Source organism: Taurulus bubalis, assembly GCF_910589615.1.
Source record: "Taurulus bubalis genome assembly, chromosome: 4".
Taxonomy (NCBI): domain Eukaryota; kingdom Metazoa; phylum Chordata; class Actinopteri; order Perciformes; family Cottidae; genus Taurulus; species Taurulus bubalis.
In genome coordinates this window covers 26,374,674-26,395,807 of record NC_136592.1, presented here as the reverse complement: position 1 = coordinate 26,395,807, position 21,134 = coordinate 26,374,674, and the positions used below count along the sequence as shown (strand labels likewise).

Below are 21,134 nucleotides of genomic sequence, written 5' to 3'. Positions count from 1 at the left end.
ATCACAAATGGTCCCTCGGACTCGAGAGAGAAAAAATAGATCCAAGCTGTCATACTGCAGAGTCATCCAGGCCAAAGTGTATCTGCTGACAGTGGTAATCAGGAGGCATTCGCTACTCTACTGGGACGTAGGAGGCACAAATTGCAGATTTTGTAATCTATTTTTGACAAAGCAAGAGCGACTGAGCAGTAGCTAGAGTGAATATACATATATGTTTTTTTTTTCTTTTTGCTTCATTTTTTTCTTTTCCAGAGGCAGCTGATATTATTTGTATAGCCGTTGGAAATTCTATACACAGATGGAACAAAACACCCCGCCGAGCTCGTTGAACCGCTGCTTCTCTGTCGCTCAATTTTCTTTTTGTTTTCCTGTGTCTGCTTGCACCGAGATGATTCATTATCTCTACACACAAATATGAGGGCGCACGCACGCACGCACACACACATACACACATACATACACGACTCCATAGGGAGCAGCTATGGTGAGTCTAATATTGCAAGTGCAGTCTGAGCTGTGTCACTGTATGACACAATTTTCTCTTGGAATAAAGATCCCTGGGAAGGGTTCTGAAGTAATCAGTGGTCATGTGTGGGGGGCAATGATAGCCCGTTAACCGAGTACGAAGCAGCAGCGGAGGAGTAGACTCCACTCCGTCGTGAGAGAAGAGAGGAGGTGGTGAAGAAGAAGAGAAGGAAGAGGAAAAAGGGGGTGGGGGCTGTTTCCACATCCTCGATACAGGGGGGGGGTAAGACGGGAAGCAAAGAGGGTGGACGGGAGAAAGAGAAAGAGAGGAAGATGAGCGAGAACAAGAGGTGGAGGTTGACCCCCCTTCCCGGTGCTCCCTGCAGGGGTTGGAGGTGGTGGGTGCGGTGCTGGACCGCCGGCTGCTACTGGTAGGAGGCGAGCTGGAAGTCCTTGGGCGGCAGCTTGAGGCCCAGGGAGTTGGTTCCCAGAGGGTCGGTCATGTTCTTGTAGCGTTCTCCGCGGTGCTTCAACAGGAACGGACCCCAGTCGGGCTGAGGGGAGCAGACCAGCTTCAGGCGCTGCGAGAGGAGAGGCAACACACAGGTCAGACCTGAACTGGGGGGGCGGGGCACAGAATTGATGTCTCTAACAATAGCTTGGTTGTTGAAGCTCCTGATGTAAAGCCTGATTTAAAGCCTCTTCTAAAAATCTATAAAAAAGAACCATGTTGATTTGTTTGTTCTGTCTGTCTGTGTGGTCTCTGCATATCTCTGCACACTCCACACTTGCACTGGCAGATTTGGTGCAATTTGGACACGTGACATGTTCAATATTATTAAACTTTGAATAGACAAGCGAGCGGCTCTCTGGGAATCACGGCCGACACTGACTGAATCATAGATGTGCTCTGAATTCCTTTTATAGCTTATTTAACAGTAAACGTCCTGCATTCAAATGTTCACTTCAGGCGAAGAGTGAAATAGAGGCATTACCAGCACAAAGTACTTAAATACTCTTAAATGCCAGTAAGTACTTGCTTGCTTTTATTGTTTATATCATGTGTTTCTTGTGTAATCTGTGAAGCACTTTGGGTTGCCTCTGGGTCTGAAATGTGCAATATAAATAGATTTACTTGCATAAATAACTTAACGTCTGTTCAAAGTAGAGCTTTCAATTCCAATAGCATGCTGGATTGATTTATGAAATACAAATTCATCATATTTTAATTATTAGATATTTTGTGAGTGCAATCTGACTGGACAACGTAACCAGAACATTTCTCTATCAGGTAAAAGTATAAATTTGATGTAGAAGTACACAGGAAGTAGTAAATAGTTTAGCTGCATGTTTTTTTACCTCAAATATATATAATATAAATATTTAGCAGTAGTGGGCTTGAAGTTACAACAGGTTGAGAACCCCTGCCCTAAGGTATGAGTGAAAACAATGATGATTACGTATTTGTTCCAGTCAAAGGAAGAAAAGAGCCTGTGACTGAGGCAGCCGTGAGAGCTGCTGAGGGAACAAAGACGTTAGGAAAGAAAGCCACGGTCATCATAATCCATTAATCGGAGACTTTAAAAGGGACCAATCGGACTCGCAGAAAAAAAGATCAAATTAATACTCAGCCAGGAGTCCGCCTCTCCCTGCTAATGAACGAAGTGTGAGAATATTGATTTCTCCGACGGTGTGTGTGTGTGTGTGTGTGTGTGTGTGTGTGTGTGTGTGTGTGTGTGTGTGTGTGCGTGTGCGTGCACGCGCAAACCAGACCAAAACAAAACATACGTGACGATGTCTGGTCACGACTTTGTCTCCATTGTTACCTCTCTGAAGTTGCCGGGCGCGAGGTACATCTTGATGAAGAACATGATGGGGATCCAGATGACGGAGCAGATGACCATGAGCCATCCCATAGCCATGGACCAGCCGGGGTAGGTGTAGTCCTCGTACGTCATCCCCTTCCACTGGTACAGGCTAAGGCCCAGGATGCCCTGCACAGACCAGGGAATACAGGAAGCGTGCGTTAGGTTACCTTCAGCTAATGCTTCAGTGACGTCACCCGTTGGTTTGTGGACTGATGTTTTGAAGCCTCGAGTTTGGCGTTCTGGGCGCCGCCATCTTGGCTTTTTTTGCAAACAGTGAAGGGAAGTGATCATATTTGCAGATGCAGAGGAGTGACGTAGAGACGCCATGTACGTCTCTGGTTTGCGGTAGCAGCCTGTCAATCACAATAAGCCCGCCCCTAAAGCACACCCCGCTTTATGATCTATTTAACAATCAAAGGGACCATTATTTACTAAATGAACATCATGCTCTGTTGAAGACTTGGAACTAGAGATTGAGGCCATGGACCAATAGTTACTGAGGGAATAAATCAAGAGAGAAGTAGACTAATTTTCTCATAGACTTGTATACAATAGGACTTATTTTTGCAACCAGAGGAGTCGCCCCCTGCTGGTCATTAGAAATAATGTAAGTTTAAGGCACCCCAGGAGTGGCTTCACTTGTCCAAACCAAAGGTTGCCGCCTGGTTGTGCTGTACATATTCAATGCAACCTGGAAATGCATAATTCTATAGTTGTAGCTATTTTGTAACTACTCCTAAGATTTTGAAAGACATCAAATGAAATCACTAGTTTCCTTTTTGAGAACTCTATAAACAATGTGCAGCCATTTGAACAGTTTGTCTGGTAAGTTCTTTGTCTGACGGTCACTGTCGAGCTGCAGAGAAATACCAAGAGGACCTCCGCTTCTGGAATCGGACCCGCCTGAGTCTGCAAGTTGTGTTGCAACTTCGTGCTCCTCATAACTTCTACTACTACGTAAAGGACACACAGTTCAAGTTTACTCCAGTTCAATACATGTAAGGTCAAACAACTCTACAATCCTTCAGGGAGACAAATCACAAACTACGAAAGCAGATTTGAGTGATTACTTCTGCAATGTATGACTAAATAACTTGCTATTTCTGCAGCCGTCAGATGTAAATACTTACTGTAAGAATCTTAAAATATTAGCCAACATTTGTGGACTTCTGTGACACTAAACAAGGACTGTACAGTAGGTTTCTTCCCAATTAACTGTACTGAACTCAGTCAGGGCACATAGCAAGAGCTGTGTCCACTGTTCCATATCAATAAGAGGATGGATGACAGCGTAAATGAGACCTTCCTTTTCACTATATGTGCAGTGAGTACAAAGAAAAGGGAAAGGCTTGGAAAGAAATATACCTCTTATCTACAGCACATTTATCTGAGAAGGATTAGAATAAGTGGAAGAAAAATGAAAACAAACAGAAAAAGGGGAAGGCAGACAGAAATACATTAGCTTGGGGTCGTGCATCAATGGGCTCCCCGAGGAAATCTGATCTCTCTGAGAGAGAGAGAGAGAGAGAGAGAGAGAGAGAGAGAGACAGAGAGAGAGAGAGAGAGAGAGAGGCAGAGGGAGAGGGAGAGAGAGGGAGAGAGAGAGAGAGAGAGAGAGAGAGAGAGAGAGAGGCAAGATGACCAGCCGGCCTGACTGCTCCTCCATTTGTCATCATCACCTCTGCTTTAGAGCTACAGTGGTTTACATTACAAGTACTAACATGAATGCTGCTAAACCCATTTTACAGAACAATGTGTTCTCTCTTTGCAGCGGCTGAGTCGACATCACACCAACTATTTGGCAAGTTACAATTTTGAAAAACAAAAAACAACTTGAGACTCGGCGACGTGACAGGAATAGGAAGGAAGAAATCATTTTCCTTTTTTTTTGTGCAACGGGGGCAATTTCTCCTCTGTTCCGTTCCAACTGCAAATCAATGAACTTGAAAAGGCGGACAGTGGAAATGGAATCATTCTAGGCTGCACGTGTCAAAGAGAGGGTCGAAAAGTGTGTGTGTGTGTGTGTGTGTGTGTGTGTGTGTGTGTGTGTCTGAGACAAAACGTACTGTCAGAATGGTCGGAGTCACAAAGGCCCAGCAGATTCTCCAGAATCGGTTTGGCTGGAAACCAACCATCATTTCGATGTCCTCGCAAAACCTCTGCAGACCTGCAGAGGCGAAAAGAAAACAGAGAAGAAATTAAATAAAAGAACATCGGAGGCCGTCGGAGAGAGGTTCTACAGCGAGTGACCTGGGTTTAATAAGGTCTATTAAAAAGGACCAGAAGGAAGGAACCTCTAACAAAAGACTTAACAGATGTGCAAGGAGACATGGTTGGTGAATCTCGTAATCTAATAATCCCGGGTCATTTCCAAACCTGGTTGAATTGGGGAGGAATGGAGATGCATGCACATGGCATACAGATTAGAAAAAGTGCAATAGGAAATGACAACATCAAAAGAAAGGGGGAGAGAGAGAGAGAGAGAGAGAGAGAGAGAGAGAGAGAGAGAGAGAGAGATTCTGTCATCCCTGAGAGAAAGCCCGGGATCAGATGGCTTCATTCCTCTCTGACTTTATTGACGGATATCTTTGAGTGATATGCAGACGCAGAGTCCCACAATCATTTCAATATGTCACCTGAAGTGATGCTCTGACAAACCGGAGGAGAGCCGCTCGCTTTGCTCCTTGGTAACGGCCTTTCTGACACACACCTGAGCTCTCTGCCTGTGCGCATGTGTGTATGCACGCGAGCGTGTGACTTATACATCACAACAGAGACCCCTAGTGGTCACGGCTGGAATAACACGTTGCACTTTTTAGACATAGGCCCAATCCCTCCAGGTGAGGGGGCTGTCCCACTGAGGGCTCTCCCGCGGATAGTTTGAGCCCTTTATGAACCCTTTCCGTGCCGAAGGGAATTACCCACAATTCATGGCAATGTGGCGTTAAACACGGGGTTATCAGTTGAAGCATGGAGACGTATGGCAAATGACATGTACTCAGAAACATTAAGGGTTAAAGATGGAACATGAAAACACATGAAACTCTTGAACTTCAACTGGTGTAATGAGCTAGCATTCAAATGAAAGACCATTTAAACCTCAAAATAATGTTGTTTTTAGTTTTGATTGTTTTTTATTTCAGAATAGAAAAGCCTCTGGAACAGTATTTCAAATATTCAAACTCTCCTTAAGTCCAAGACTGATGAAAATGACTTTAGGTTTAGCAAATCATCAAAGGGTCACTCCACTGGATGTACATGTCGAAGGCAGTTCACAAGTTATAAGGGGGTCTGTCTATGAAAACCGCTTTATAATATCTTCTGGAGGGGCTTTGTCGATGGAGTTTGAAAGATATGGACATTCACCGGTCTGAAAATGGGAAGGATCCAGTGTTTAGGCATTTGCATTAGGCATTAAGAATTATTCTTCAAAACGGTAAAAAGGTGCTTTACTGCCGCTGTTTTAAGGGACATAATCGAAGGTGCGATCGAGGTCATGACATTTGATATTTGATGAAGGAGCTGATTTTAATGAGAATTTTTAGACCTGCAAACAATAGATTCTGAGGATGGAGACGTGGTTCGGTCCGTACCTCCAACGTTTAGCTCCATAACATGACATGTTGACAAAAACTAACCAGACCACCATCGGTTTTGGTATAAATATCCACATAATGGATACGGATGCGTTCTACTGAGCACACCTACGCTCCTCATTTCCACATTATTATGGGATGTATCACTGACACGACAGCATCAAGTGGCCACTAGCAGCGATCAGACCTTCAGCCCCTGAGATAACACAGGAGCAGCTTTACTCACCATAGAGGTAGGAAATCCCCAACAGCTCGCAGATCGCAATGATGACCAAAGAGTAGGAGGCTGCAAATGTGTCCACCAACATCAGCATGTACATCCCGCTCTGTCACAAACACACAGACAAAGTCTCACCAAAAAAAACAATTCAAGGCTTGAACCCGCTCTGACTCGTCCATGGCCATAACTTTTTATACACTAACGATCAAAAGAAACGACATGTATAAATCACAACTTTAGGCTGGATTTGGCCCTCTGAAGCTGTCTGGGGGGATTTTAATAAGACTCAGCCTCTCTTGTTCCACTCACTGAGCCCGTCGTCCTCCGAAGGCCGTGGCTTCGCTTTACATGCAGAAACCTGTCGGCTTATTCAAAGACAGGGTCGCTCAAAAGTGTCCCCGTGGGCGCTGTTGCATCATCTGTGTGCTGTGGTGCCTTACCTCTGTGATCATTGGGAACCCCAGGAAGAAGAAGCAGATGCAGCAGATCAGCGTGAAGACGGGTTTGTTCTTCCTCAAGTATTTGGGGAACTCGTCGGACACCGAGGTTACGATGGTCTCGATGGTGGCAAACTGGGATGGAGACGAGAGGCAGGAAGAAGAGAGAGCGGGAAATGAGTCGGTGAAAAAGAGAGGAGGGGATGAGGGAGGGAAAAGTATGCGTTTAATCACATGTATGATGAAAGATGCTTAATTAAGGCATAACTCCAACTGATTTTGCAGTCAACTCTAAATAATAAAAAAAACTGTTCTGCAGATCCTGATTGGCTGTCTCCAATGCAGAATTACTGAACATTGCCCAGTTTGCAGCAGCGTTTCAACTGAAAAGCCTCCAGTCAGCAGGTTTGCCTCATTTGAATCAAGAGCAGGTGCTGCTGTGGAAATTCAGCACCCAGTGTTGTGAGCCTTTCATCTTCAATTTGTTCAATAAAAACATTCCTCTTTTTTTTTCTTTACCTTAATTTCATTTATTTCCAAAACAAATAAAGTACATTATCCTAATCCTGAGGAGGAGCGGATTTCATCAGCAGACGTAACGTGATAGTAAAATGGGCTCAGAACCCAGAGGACAGCGGGGGATGAATATACAACGAGGCAAATTGCGAAGAGGTTGGTATAGTTTGTGTACGTGTGTGTGTGTGTGTGTGTGTGTGTGTGTGTGTGTGTGTGTGTGTGTGTGTGTGTGTGTGTACTGGAGCCTCCCCTTCGCTCGGCTCCTGAGGTCCCAAAACTAATTTCCCGTCAACATCCCAAGCCCATTACCGGCGAGCTGCTTTCTTCAACAAAGCCACCAGACCTCCCTGCGGAGCTGCCGCTGCCAAGGCAAAGTAACATCATCATTACTATTACTGTTGACTTGAGTCTTAATGCGCCGCTGTGCCCTCTGCTCCTCTGCTCTGGCTCAGGAGCATCGCCGTGCACTTAAAGAAGTTGCTGTTTTATCTGGAACTGTTTGAATCAGACTGTATCTGGAGCCGGTCTGGACTTTGAAAACAAGTTTGTTTGTTCACTGAAGTTTCATCAGGAACCCATCAGAAAGGGTAACTGACTTTGTTGGGCTACTTTGCAGCAAAAAAAATATATAAAAACACAATATCGAGTTATCACGGCAAACAAATTTGCAAAAAAAATAAAAAAGGCTTATTTACAAATCCAGCAGACACAAAGAAACATTGTTTCTCATTTAAAGACATGTCTGCAACGACCCCATTGATTAGGTTCAACATTCACTTGCTCATTAGCTCCAATTTGGTCTCCACCTACCCCTTAGGGAAATATCTGGCTCTTTAGAAGTTAAATGTTATTCATTAGCTAATTGCTAACTTTGTTTGTTTGCTGTCTGGTCTGTTTTGGAGCGGGGTTATCTGATTACAGCCCACATGCTGCTGAAAAAAGAAGACAATAAACATAAAGTTTAAAGCGTTTAATAAATACGAAGTGTTTTCTTTCTTTTTTTAGCAATGGGCTGCTATTAAATTGGAAGCAAGTTGGGGTTTAGTAAGAGAAGGGGTTTGAAGCAACAGCCTTGTGATGAAAGGAAAACTTGCTTTATCCCCTGAGCCCCAAAAACGACATGAGGAGAGGATTTGAGGGTTGGAAAACGAAACAGCAAAGCTCAAAGCAACAGCAGAGTGAGGATTCACTGTGGTATGTCACTATGAGGGAAATCTGTCACATTATGCATTTGATCCATTGGTAATGTAAAAAAAAAGCCTAGTTTTAAAAGTGTATTCATTTATGGTTTTCAATACATTTTCCAAAAGCGAAAAATGAAGATAGTAAACAGTAATCCTTTAGGGAATAAACATTGTGTGATTCCAATTTAAAATGCAATAGTTCAATTAATAATCTAAAGACAGGATAAGGAAACAAAATTATTTGGTATATTTCATTAAATTGAGTTTCGTAATGTATCATTAAAAGGGCCAGTATGTAAAATCTGCTGGGCTTTCTTAGCTGGAATGGAATATAAAATAAATGTTTATGTTTTCATTATTTATTCACCTTAAACTAAGAGCTGTCGTGTATTCGTTAGCTTAGAACGAGTCATTCATGTCTAAAGAGCGGGTCCTCTTCACGCAGTCCACCATGTTGCATCGCCATGTTTCTACGGCAGCCCCGAACGGACAAACCAGACACACTCTCGTGAGAGCCTTTCGCATTTGTGTGTTCCCTAAAGGCCACCGTAGTTCTCAGACCTGCTTGAAGAATTCAAAACCATGGTACCGCCAGCTTCGTCGGACTTCCATCGCTGCTAGAATAGTGTGATTGCTGTCAAGGTGACATCAGAGCGGCTGTAGTTATCGCAGTCTTGGAAAGGGGGGAGTGAGCGCAGGGGAATTCAGTTGGTTGCAATCTGCAATCGCACTGCTAGACACCGCCAAATCATACACGCCGTACCTCTAAATGCACTTTAATAATACAAATGTGCAAAATCTATAAATACTCTGGTGGCTCATTCGAGGCTCCATGACCGCTTCTAGACTCATTAAACCAAAAACTGGCTAAAGCAGTTTTTATTATTTAGTCGACAAAATGTCAAAAAATAGTGAAAAGATTTACTTTAATTGAATTTAAACTTAACTTTGCGTCAGTGATGTTGACTTTAAGGTCAACTTAATTTCATTCACTCCAATCACACAGACCCCCTTCTGCTCAAGTACCCGGAGAGCTCGAGCACTTCAGCTGAAATCAGCCCCAGTGGGTGGTGTGTATGAGTAATTATGTTAATTGGGTCAATGTGTGCAGCGTTTAAACATAGCTGGATGCCGGCACCAAAGTTGAGTGTTTACTTAAGAAAACTCTTGTCTCTGACATAAAGGTTGTGGATGTTACAAAACCTCAGGAGATCCTCACCAGCAGACTGTTTGGAGTCGCACCCACTCGTGAAACTGTGTTTTCTCACAAACCAACACCCAACAAATGTATTTATTAAAAGCTGTAAGAAAAATATGAACTAAAGGACCATATTGATTACTTTACTTTACTAATTTGGTTTTACCGCCTACTACAACAAAAGGCAGCAGTTTTTTTTTTAACTTTTGTATTGTCCTGATAGACCAGCACACGACCTACTCAGCACCAAACAACAGAACCAAACTAATTTAGCAACTAGATCAAGTGGAACATGTAGCAGCTACAGTGTTGCTCTGTGTCTTTCTGTACATGTGGGTTGTAGGATTGACAAAGTTATTCTGCTCCTAAGTGACCAATACAAAAATGTTTTTGTCATGCAATCAGATGAGAAGATTAAACTTGTGTGTGTAAACTACAATTGGAGGTCCAGGAAGTACGTTCCTTTTCTGCCTCGCTTAGAACAAAGCAGAAGAAGTTACCTGCTAGCTTCGCTACATTCTAAAGTTAAAGAACATGACTTCCAGCATCTAAAAAAAAACTGTCTTGCAAGTTCTTTGACGTTCTTTCATCGTGTTGAAAGAAGACATTGTGAATTTTTGAACGATGGACAAACAACCATTTAACTATACTGTATGTACTCATATAATTAGTTTCCAAGCTACCATGAACAAAACACAAGGATGTGTGGATGGATTAGTGGCTAGCTTGGCAGCTAACAACACAACATGTGAATAGTAAGTTGTTGAAAATAGTTGTTATGTATTAATACACAGCTAAGCTAACGTTATCACCTTCCCATGGCTAAATTAGGTTAATCACGTCCTGGATGTATGTTTTTTTTTTCTCATCTTAAAGCCTATAGGGTTGGCTAGTTTTTTGAATTACTTATCCAGCCCAACTCTTTTCCAATGAAGGTAGCTTGCAGCACTGGTTTCAAAAGTCTCCAAAATATGACGAGAACAACACTGAGGCTCTTTAGTCCTCCCTCCAAAGCCACTCCAACAAAATTAGCATTATGAACGTAAACAGACCCTAATGGGCATGAACAATGACCATGGCTAGGTTAGCACTCAAGGCTGTCAAGCTAGCAGCTTGTGGACATGTCCACAAAAATAATTTAAATATATTTTTTAAAAGCTTCAAAAATGAATTACCTGCCCTAGTTTCAATCTGGCTAAAATTACAAACAGGTGTCTTTACAGTGATGTTGTATTTTTCCATACAGGCTTTTAATTCTTAAATGTCAGACTGTGCCTTTAAAGCTGGCACACACATAGAAGTGAAGAACCATTAGTTATCCTCTGGAAGATGTTCCTCATCTTTATTGTGAAGACATAGGAGCCACATAATTGTAGACATAAAACAGCACACACACACACACACACACACACACACACACACACACACACACACACACACACACACACAAACACAAACACACACACACACACATACTGATTGAAGGAGCAGTTACCATGGTATCCAGGCCAAGAGTCAGAAGCATGAGGAAGAAGATGATCGCCCAGAAAGGAGACAGAGGAAGTCTGGTCAAAGCCTCTGGATACACCACGAACGCTATGCCTGGACCTAACACACACACACACACACACACACACACACACACACGTAAATGACAATGCACACACACACACACGCACATTCTCCACAGCACATCATAAGATCAAACTTCCAGGCTGCCTGCTGCTTTGGTGTCTTACCTTCATCTGCCACCTTCTCTATCGGCACTTTCAACTCATGTGCCATGAAACCAATGACCGAGAAGATGACAAACCCGGCAAATATACTGGTGGCACTGTTTGTACATGTCACAATAATAGTATCGCTGCAGGGAGAGAGAGGAGAGAGAGAAACAGGGGGCTAATGAGTAAAACCATCTGCTTTAGTGAATGAAATCACGCAGCCAAACACGGTATGTGCAACAAGTGAGAGATAATAAGACAAAGCAGTTTTTTTTTTATATACAGCACATCGTTGTGTTGGCTACACACCGATAAGAGACACAATGGCGCCATCTGGTGGCAGGACTTCATATTGCACATAGAGGGCTCTAAACGCTTTGGGGAATTTACAAGCGTACACAAAGGTGTGTATTGCTAATTATGGTAAAATGTCAAGTCAAACAAATACATGTATATGTATGCAGGCTGTTGAATGAGGCATGTGTGTGTAATGATTATTGCTTTATTTAAAATATTTTCAAAATATTTCAGGGTGGAATTTGGATTTGTAGAAAATATGCAGACATGTAAGGATAATTATCTGTCTATATATATATATAAATATATAATGATCTTACACATGGAAACAATTCAATAATAAGCCCTGCTCCGATCTATCATTTGCTGAGTTGTGTCTACATGAAAAAAAGTGCTAATTAAGTTACAATTGTTTTAATCTGGTTTAAAGAGGTAACATGTTTTGTGCGTTTAGGTGTTTCCAATAAAAAAAATATCTTTATATGTTTTGAACTGAGTGAGAGATGTGTATATAAATAAAACACAACAGTATTCAGGTGCAGGGAATGAAAGAAACACTGAACTGCTGGCTGCAAAGAGTGACATTTATTATTGACATTTCTATCAGACATACAGGACGGATACAGTGTCTATGGAGACAGTTTGGATGTGTCTGCCAGAAGCATGGTTTACCTTTTGTGTGTTTACCTGTAGCAGTTATTGTGGAACTTATTGTAAGAAGAGAGAGTGATGAGGCCTCCCCAAGCCGCCGACAGAGAGAAGAAGATCTGAGTGGCTGCGTCTTTCCACACCTGACAGAGGAAGTGGGAGAAAGGACTGCAGGTAAAGAGCAGGAAAGGACGGAGCGAAGCGCACATTCACGGTTTTAAATTCAAGCGTGCGGGCATCGGGTACCTTTGCATCGTTCAGCTTCTCCCACTTCGGCGTAATAAAGTAAAGGATGCCGTCGAAGGCCCCGGGGAGGGTGACCCCTCTGATCAGCAGGATGACCAGCACCACGTAGGGAAACGTGGCTGTGAAATACACCACCTGAGCAGAGAGGAGACGAGAGGGAGAGGAGGAGGGAGGAAGGAGGAGGGAGAAATCAGAGGTTCTTAAAAGAAGTGTCTGAGCTGGTCTCCTTAAGCTTTATTTAATTGCATCAGTTCTTATTTCTCCCTGACTGCAATGTATGCCATATTAAGTATTTGGTACAGTCATCATAGCTGCAGATTTAAACCTAATTCCGCTATCACAATAATACCCTCTATACAACTTAAGCAACATGCTTTTGAGGGATATTTTTCTCTAAGTCAGTCGATCGAAACGAATAGCCACGTTAAAATGTCTGTCATCCTTCTCACAGTGAAAGCATCCCCCAGGTTTAATTTCCCCCACATATGCACCAGCAATAAGAGTTGTTTAAAGCATTTCTGCAGCTGCATTATAAGGTAATAAGAAACTCACTCAAAGCCCCCTGAAATCAAAAGGTGGCCAGATGTTTCTCCCCGTGACAAAACATGGAAATCTATTGGTGCAGTCTAAATGTGACCGATGCAAACTGAGGTCTCTAAAAGTTGCCACAGTGTGTGTGTGTGTGTGTGTGTGTGTGTGTGTGTGTGTGTGTGTGTGTGCGTGTGTGTGTGTGTGTGTGTGTGTGTGTGTGTGTCACATCTGAGTCCAGTAGAGGGCGCCATTACACAATAATTCAATCTGAATAAACTGTGAACATCTGTGAGAGGGAACTAGATCCCCATCCTTCCGTTTTCTTTTCCCTTTGAAAAAAAAAGTTGTTGCATCCAGCATGACGTGCTTCTCACAGCCACAATGCTGCCCACATATGTTGTATGAAAGGTTAAAGTCTGCTGCATGGTGGACAGGTGGAAGTCGAAAAAGGTTTTTAACTCTGGCACCAATAGGGTTGGGGTTTGGTTGCATGTTATTTAATCTGAATCAAGACCTGAACTTCAGAATTGATCAGAATGTGTCTAGAAACCACTATCAAAAGTATACATGTGTTGTTTTTTTAGCTTCTTATTTTAAAGAAAATCATTTGCAGGTCTTGAACAACTGTAAAATGAAAAGTGTGGAGCATCCACAGGGATCTATTGAGCAGAAATGGAATGTAATGTGAAAATGTGAAAAGTTTTCTTTATGTGTATGCTAGTGTTGCGGTGTCGCTAACTATGAGCCGTTTATATCGCCCATCTTCACGGAACCGGCCGCCATGTTTCTACAGTAGCCCAGAACGGACAAACCAAACACTCTACATAGGAGCACGTTTTCACGTCGGCCGTGAGTTCTTCTGCACGCTTGGCACACAAGGATGCCACCAAATCCTACCCACTGCACCATCATGTAAAAACAAGTCATAGACACAAAGACATTCGTGTGATGGGCTCACGCCAGCTGGGGCGCTTTATCAGGATGACCATCGTTGAACTCGGCCTTCAGTTTGATCTCATCTACACATCTGGAAAGATTTGTGACGTGTAAACACACAGACTCACGAGGTGACAACGCCCTCGCGGCTGTAAAGTGAATCTGGGCATTTCACTGTCTGAAAGGCCAACCCCCCTTGGTAACATCCAGAGCTGCCCAATCTAAACATGAGTGATCCCTTTGCTGTGGAACCTGCAGGGTCTCTTTCTTATGGGCCACATTTCATCATCACTTGAGGCCACTTGGAGCCACCGACAGGTTGTTTCTTCTACAGCTGGCCAAAAGGTGAAAAAAGAGTTTAATGCTTTCTGTTACCTTCCCTGATGACTTGATTCCTTTGGCTAAAGAGCAGTAGACGATGATCCAGGCCAGCAGCAGACAGCCCGCCAGAGACCAGCGGATGTCTCCTGGGAACTCGATTCCTTTGGAGATGTGCAACACATTGTACCTGCAGGTACAGCAGAAGAGGAGAACGCTTCTAGGAAATGTTTTGCAGAACACTGACAGGTGAAACTGTTGTAAAACTCTAGTTTTGGTGGCTTCTTTTCTTTGTGTGTTTTAAATTCAAAGATGTACATATCCTCCTCTAGAGTAAGAGAGCAGAATAACTTAAATATATCTGGTTGAATGTCTCATCTGTGGACATATGAAGAACAATGAAAAGTGGACCGCTAAACCAAACATTACAGGTCTAATTTGTGTTCCTCATACGGCTAAAAAAGGCGTTTGTTCATCCGCCAGACGCTCATACACTCACTTGAAGTACTCCTCGCTGGGGCTGACGTAGGTCTTGTTGTTGTCCACGGTCATGTTCATGAGCTTCGTCAGGTTTCCCACAGTGTTTGCGGACAGACAGAAAGAGGAGTTCTTGATGGCGGTGATGTTTCTGTCCCGCAGGATGCACGTGTCTGTTCCAATCAGAAACCAACACACGTCAACTGGGAGAGACACGGCAGAGTGCTGCTGTGGGACAGAGATACTGTCCGCTCAGCTGTTCACACTGAGAGCAAAGCAAAAAAGATGGATCTGTTTTTGGGGAGAGAAGGTGATGACAGGAGGCCTGCCTGGAGACTTCCTCCATGAGAACTGGACCCAGTGAATAACAGAAATGATTATACTGAATATGTGCCTCATTTCAGATGCTCTGGGAAAGATTAGATAAGAAAAGCTGTTTTTCTTTTGGCTGCACAATTTTTCATGCAAGACACACCAGTGTGAAGAGAGCTTTTAAAAAATAAATAAATGTATATGACTTTTTTTCTTCTAAATTGATGGAAAAATAGAAAAAAAACTCTGAATATTATCTTTTTACGAAACAATGACCCAACCACTCAAAAGAAGAGAAAAATGTCTGTTACTCAATGGGGTTCGATTTTTTTTAAAATGTGAGAACATGGCCTAAAAAAATGACAACTTGATAACCGTCTTTTTAATACAAAAATGTGAAAATTAAAAATTAAGTAAACATAGTATTTAGATATTCTTTTTGCAAAGCTGTTGTATCAGATTGTAAAGATGTTCAAATAATTCTGTCCATCCCAACGTGAACGTATTAACATACCACATCTTCCGTAATAACTTTATTAATCATATTCATTAAACTGATCTGTATTATTGCTCATATTTCCCCATTTATACGTGAGGCTGAGAATGGGAGAGAGACTGAACGAGACGCTGAATGAACAGGCGGCCTGTAGTTCGTGTAGCGGCCAGCAGGGGTCAGTCTTGGGGCTCACTGCAGCACTGCAGCAGCTAACAGACTGTACAGTAAATTTGTCAAGCAAGCAGTTTTTTTGTTGTGCTGAATTTACAGAATCGCTCAGAGCAAATACTACACGAAAATAAGTGAATTTCGATATTTATTCGACGCGGATCGACGTCAGAGCCCTGACTGCACCTTATCTTACAGTGAAACCAGGAATTTATTAATAAAAATACATTTAAAAAAAGCAGTACGACAGACTGCCTCAGCTGTGCACTGCAGCTTTAAAGGATGAGATATCACACAAAAAGAAGAATCGAAACTGTATACAAATGTTTTCTAAGTTGAATCTGTCACACTGGAGGGGTCCGTAAATATCCCTGCATGGCCCACATCTTTTAAAAAGAAAGCACATGCTCTGGATTCAAAGTGGGTTATTTATTTTTGGGGGGGGGGGGGGGGGGGGGGGGGGGGTGAAAACACTGCAGAGATCACAGGTCAGGATTCATTATACTGCAGGACACCTCAGCTGAGGGAGTCATGACGCATTGCGCATTGTGGAGAGAGGAGATTTTGGTGTGTGTGTGCGTGTGTGTGTGTGGATATGTGTGTGTGAAGGTGTGCGTCTTACCTAACAGCAGCATGTCTTTGTCCTTACATTCCACCGTGTTCCACTCATTCCTACAGTTAGCCCATGGCAGTGAGCCCTTCAACGAAGCGAACAGGTAGTACAGTGTCCAGCACATTATAATATTATAGTATATGGCTATCAAGACAGATATTATCAACATGGCAATCCCGCAACCTAAAATAAATAAATGAGACGAAATATATAAATTACTCTTAAGAAAAGTGGAATACTCGTGTTGATAAGAAAAGAAGTGTATTTTTGAATGTTCGTTTAGTTTTGAGGTTTTTTTTTTTGTTTCGTGGCAGTTTACCTTGCAGAGCAGGGATGCACTTCCACACTGACACGGGCCCCTGGCTGGCAAACTGGCCCAGGGACACCTCCATCAGAAAGATCGGGATGCCGGCGATGCCCAGCATTAGCAGGTAGGGGATCAAAAAGGCTCCTGCACGAGGAAAGGAAGCAGCAGGCTGACAGAGCGCACTTTAGGAGCCAGGAAAGCCTGACATACCTGCGCTGTATATCAACATTTAAAAAAAAAAGATGCTTGTGCTCTGCGTCTCATCTGTTTGTATTTAAACAAACGCACACGGTGTGGATCATTAGCTCCATTCATCAATGATTAAGAAACACGAATCAGCTGGCTTCAAGCATAGCTGAGCAAATTGTTATTACAATAATACTAATGATGAGAATAATAATGATTGCTGTAACACATCTAAGGGAACTTATTATCAATTGCTAATATTAGTAATATTATACACCTACCTTGATGTTGAATTTACATTATTGTTGGTGCATTTCTCTTATTTTTATTCATATGGAAATAATCACTTAACAAAATCTCACCTGTACAACCGATTTGTTTTAATTATTAATAATTTGTTGTGTCATATTTCCTCCTGAGGCCTATTTGGAGGAAACATATCAAACACAATAGGAAATAATTCAAACCCTGACTTAAAACCAGGCAAAATTCGCAAAATTCGTTTTTCCGTTTGTTTATGGATTTAAAAAAGCATTGACCCACAACTCTTACCTCCACCATTTTGGAAGGCAAGATAAGGGAACCTCCACACGTTCCCCAGTCCCACCGCGTAGCCAACCATGGACAGAATAAAATCCATTTTATTGGACCAGTTTCCTCTGGCCTTATTCTCATCTCCCCCATCGTCATCATCTTCAGCCTAGGAGGAAGAATATAAGTTTATTCTCCAACATAAAACCCATATAGCCTTATCCCACACTGCGAGTTTAACCAAACAAAGACTAATAAAAGCACAGAGTTTGGGTCTGAAAGGCGGGATTTAATAACGAAAACTGAATCTAATCTTTCGTCAACAACCATCTTTTTTTCCTCTTTTTAAAAAAAATGTTTACCAACATAAGAAACCTTTCCTCTTTTTTTTTAATAGAAAGCAAACCCATCAATTATTATATAAACGTATTTGGCTGCAGTTCCTTTTGTTTTCTTAACAAATATTACTGGTTTTCTCCATAATGTACATCCTCAATACTCTTATTGCAATGACAATAACGTTGAATCTGAATAATGATAATTTCGTTCAGTTACAGATGTGTTTGACTCCCAGAGATCACCGCCAGCTTTCCAATGGCACGCCTGTATATAACAGCCCTCTTCAATAGGCCCATTACTGCCACAAAACCGCTTGAAAGCACCTCCTAAATCTAAGATATAATGGTTTATAAGACTGCTAATGGTCCACTAATACAATGTGCGCAAATACTAACAGCAATGCACAATTAGCCCACAGCTGCACCGCGGGATCTGAGCAGATTCATAAAGGAAACTGCATGAATATTCAGATGCGTAAACAACACCATGCATGGGAATGTGTGCGTGTGTTGGTGGGTACGTGTGTGTGAGTGTGTGTGAGGGTGGGGGTGGTGGGGGGCTGCCCTCGCGGGGATTGGAAATAATCCGCAGTCTCATGTAATACAGTGCCGTATATCTGCCGGGTAACACCTGGGCTTCTGGGCCATACCAAGTGAGTCTGCTGCGCGCAGGGGAACACCAAAAATACCGCGAGAGTTTAAGTGGTGCTCCCATTGTAGCTGTGATCACAAATCAGCCTGAACAAATCACCGGAAATCGATTTATATATTTTTTTCCTCTTTTTTTATAACACAAACACACACATATTCTGGTTCCCTCTGCACCGACTGCTGATCTGATCATCCATCACGCGGGGTCCATATGCCCGTGTGGTTTCCGAATATTTGGCTGACATAAGCGGGTTTGAAAGTTTTGATGCCTGCATGATCAAAATGGTGCAGAGGGATCGGGACGCAGGAGGGGACGCCAAATGGCTCAGGATCTACCCACATGTTATGGACATGCATGCGTTCAGCTTTTACGCACGCTAGTCCACTGCCACAACCTAAATATAGCCACATTAAATCAGCTGTGGACCTCTGCTTAACACAGCCCGAATTACAACAGGGAAGAAAATAATCAAATCACCATCTAGTGTCTTTTCAGATTGTTAAATCAGAATATATCTTTTTTGTTTTTGTTTAAACCATCTGTCTATTCTGTGGCCTCGTGATTGATTGTCAGGCCACAAGCTTCCGCTGATTCAGCTCAGAAGTTGTCGAGCTGCAACACTTTTTTAAGCACATCTGTGCAAAGACAAACCCCTACAAAACCAGCTTGCGCTTTTTTTTAAAAAGGGATACACATTACAACTCCAGGATTTCCCTCTTTCACTCCATCCCACATCAGCAGCCCGGGTCTACTTTAGCCCTGCACGGCGGCGCAAGAGGTCCAATCCCTGTTTTTTGGGGGGGTTAATCCAGTCAGCGGCATGCGCAAACATCCGCACCTGCCTCCTTCCGGCCGCGCCGCTCTCCATTAAGGGAAACGGTTCATTTAAGCTGACTTACCTCCGCCACGGCGCCGGGCTGAACAGACGTGTTCCCATCTGTCCCCAGTATGATGGTGGTCTGGCTCATTGCCGTCCAGTTGCCCGCGGCGTTGTTCTGCTCCGCCCGCAGCGGGTCGGCGCACTGTCCGGACCCCCCGCGGGCCGAACCGACGGAATCCTTCCTGAAGGCCGAATTGACGGCCACGGATCCGGGGGCCGCCGGCGCGGCGTTTTTAAACGTCCCATACGCTTTATTGCTGTCCAGCTCTCCCGCGTTATTTTCCGTGTTCGAAAAAGTTTTGCCCTCGTTGCACGGGGGCGGCGGCGCGGGGTGGTGGTGGTGGTGCGGGGCGGGCGGCGGGCACGCGGCCGCGCTGTCCGGTTTGCTTGCTGTAAATCCCGCAGCTCCGTCGGGCTGCTGCGCCGGGACGTAGCCGGTGGGAGCGCTGGCGCCGGCCGGCTGTTTGGCCATTTCTCTCTGGTCAGAGAAATCCTGGAACATGGGAGTGACAGATCAGCGAGACGAAAGGCAGCAGAACGGCAGAAACCATGAAGCCGCGAGGCTGCTGCAGCCCAACCTCTTCTAGGGGACTAAAACAATGCTCAATTCTCTTTTTTTCTGCAGCATGTTCTGGCTCTGGCTGCTCTATAGTTTCAGCTCACTGTCTACCGGGTGTGTAGGTGTGTGTGTGTGTGTGTGTGTGTGTGTGTGTGTGTGTGTGTGTGTGTGTGTGTGTGTGTGTGTGTGTGTATGTGTGTGTGTGTCCTATGTGTGTTGAATGGAGGGAGGAGGGTGGGGTGGGGGCTTTCTGCAAGATTCTTTAATTTTACGCCCCATTTCCCCCCTCATGTCATTCAGCCACACACATCCACTGATTTTATGGGCAATAGAAAAGCTGCTGCGGGTCTCTCTGCGGCTCCGCTCTCCCCGGCAGGCATGCAAGATCACCGGCGTTACACAGTGAGCGGACCCGGGGCGGCGGAATTACAAATTACTGCATTTTTTGCTGTGACGGGGGTGGGAAACCAACCGGAAAAGCACCTTCTATTATTAAAAAAAAAAAAAAAAAAAAAAAGAAAAAAAAAGCGGGGTGTGGGTTCACTTAAAAAAAAAAAAAAAATCGTGATTGATTAATGCTTAGTTGGGTTGTGAGATAAATACCTGGTGTAATTGCTTATCCTTAAATACAAGACAAATAATCCAAAAGTAGGAAAAGTGGTCTAAAATTCATTCAACATTTGTTCCCAGTCAAGACTTTTGAAAAGTCTGAATTCAGATTTCTTTTAAACTAGCTGTTTGGTGACAGAATCGAGTGGGAGAAAGAAGAAACAAAAGTTTTTAATGTTGAGCCGCAGCTGCATTTCAGCACCACGGACAGCGCAAGAACCGCAACGTACCAAACTGCTTTAAAGGAAAAACAAAAGCAGTGTCACATTAACATAAAATCAGCTCAGAACAAGTCCATAAAATATATGCAACTGCAGGTGGAAAAGCACATAAAGTGTTTTGGGACACTTACCATTATTTTGTTGTTGCAGGTGTCTGCTGGCAGGCTGGAAACAGCTGTGAGGAGAAGGAGAGAGGACTGGAAGCTGGACTGCTTGTCGCCGCGCAAAAGCACCAAGTGCAAAGCTCTTCTATAGCTCCGTGGGAAAGACCGGAGTTTGCGTCAGTGCAGCGCAAGGTGCCCTTCCCGTGACATTTTCTTGATAATAGGAGTTTGATAAATCATTGGCCTCGGATTCGGATTTTTAAAGGGACAACCTGAGCCAAGACGACGGGGGCGCGTGTTGTGCGTGGATTGTGTGCGTTGCGGTTACGCACGGCATGCGTGAGCGCTGGATGGACTCGCTCCAACGCTGATTAATACACTTGTCTCTGGGGATGTGTGGAGGATGCTTCACACACACATACGCACACGCACGCGTCCCACGCCAGCACGCACACAGCTCGTTTGGGATAAAGATTTCCAGGTTTGGGCTTTTATTGGAG

At 43.6% G+C, this 21,134-nt stretch overlaps 1 protein-coding gene across 1 annotated transcript; it reads right to left on the bottom strand.

The window, feature by feature from the left end:
- Positions 1-890: 890 nt before the first annotated feature.
- On the bottom strand, positions 891-19,643 carry slc6a5 (solute carrier family 6 member 5; the record flags this gene model as incomplete). The annotated part of the gene is made up of 15 exons (XM_079217082.1): positions 891-1,046; positions 2,292-2,459; positions 4,400-4,500; positions 6,156-6,255; positions 6,590-6,721; positions 10,980-11,092; positions 11,224-11,348; positions 12,190-12,293; positions 12,397-12,531; positions 14,239-14,371; positions 14,681-14,831; positions 16,257-16,430; positions 16,567-16,698; positions 17,293-17,440; positions 19,161-19,643. 15 exons carry the CDS (start codon positions 19,641-19,643, stop codon positions 891-893), a joined length of 2,355 nt encoding a protein of 784 aa, XP_079073208.1.
- Between the last annotated feature and the right edge of the window lie 1,491 nt (positions 19,644-21,134).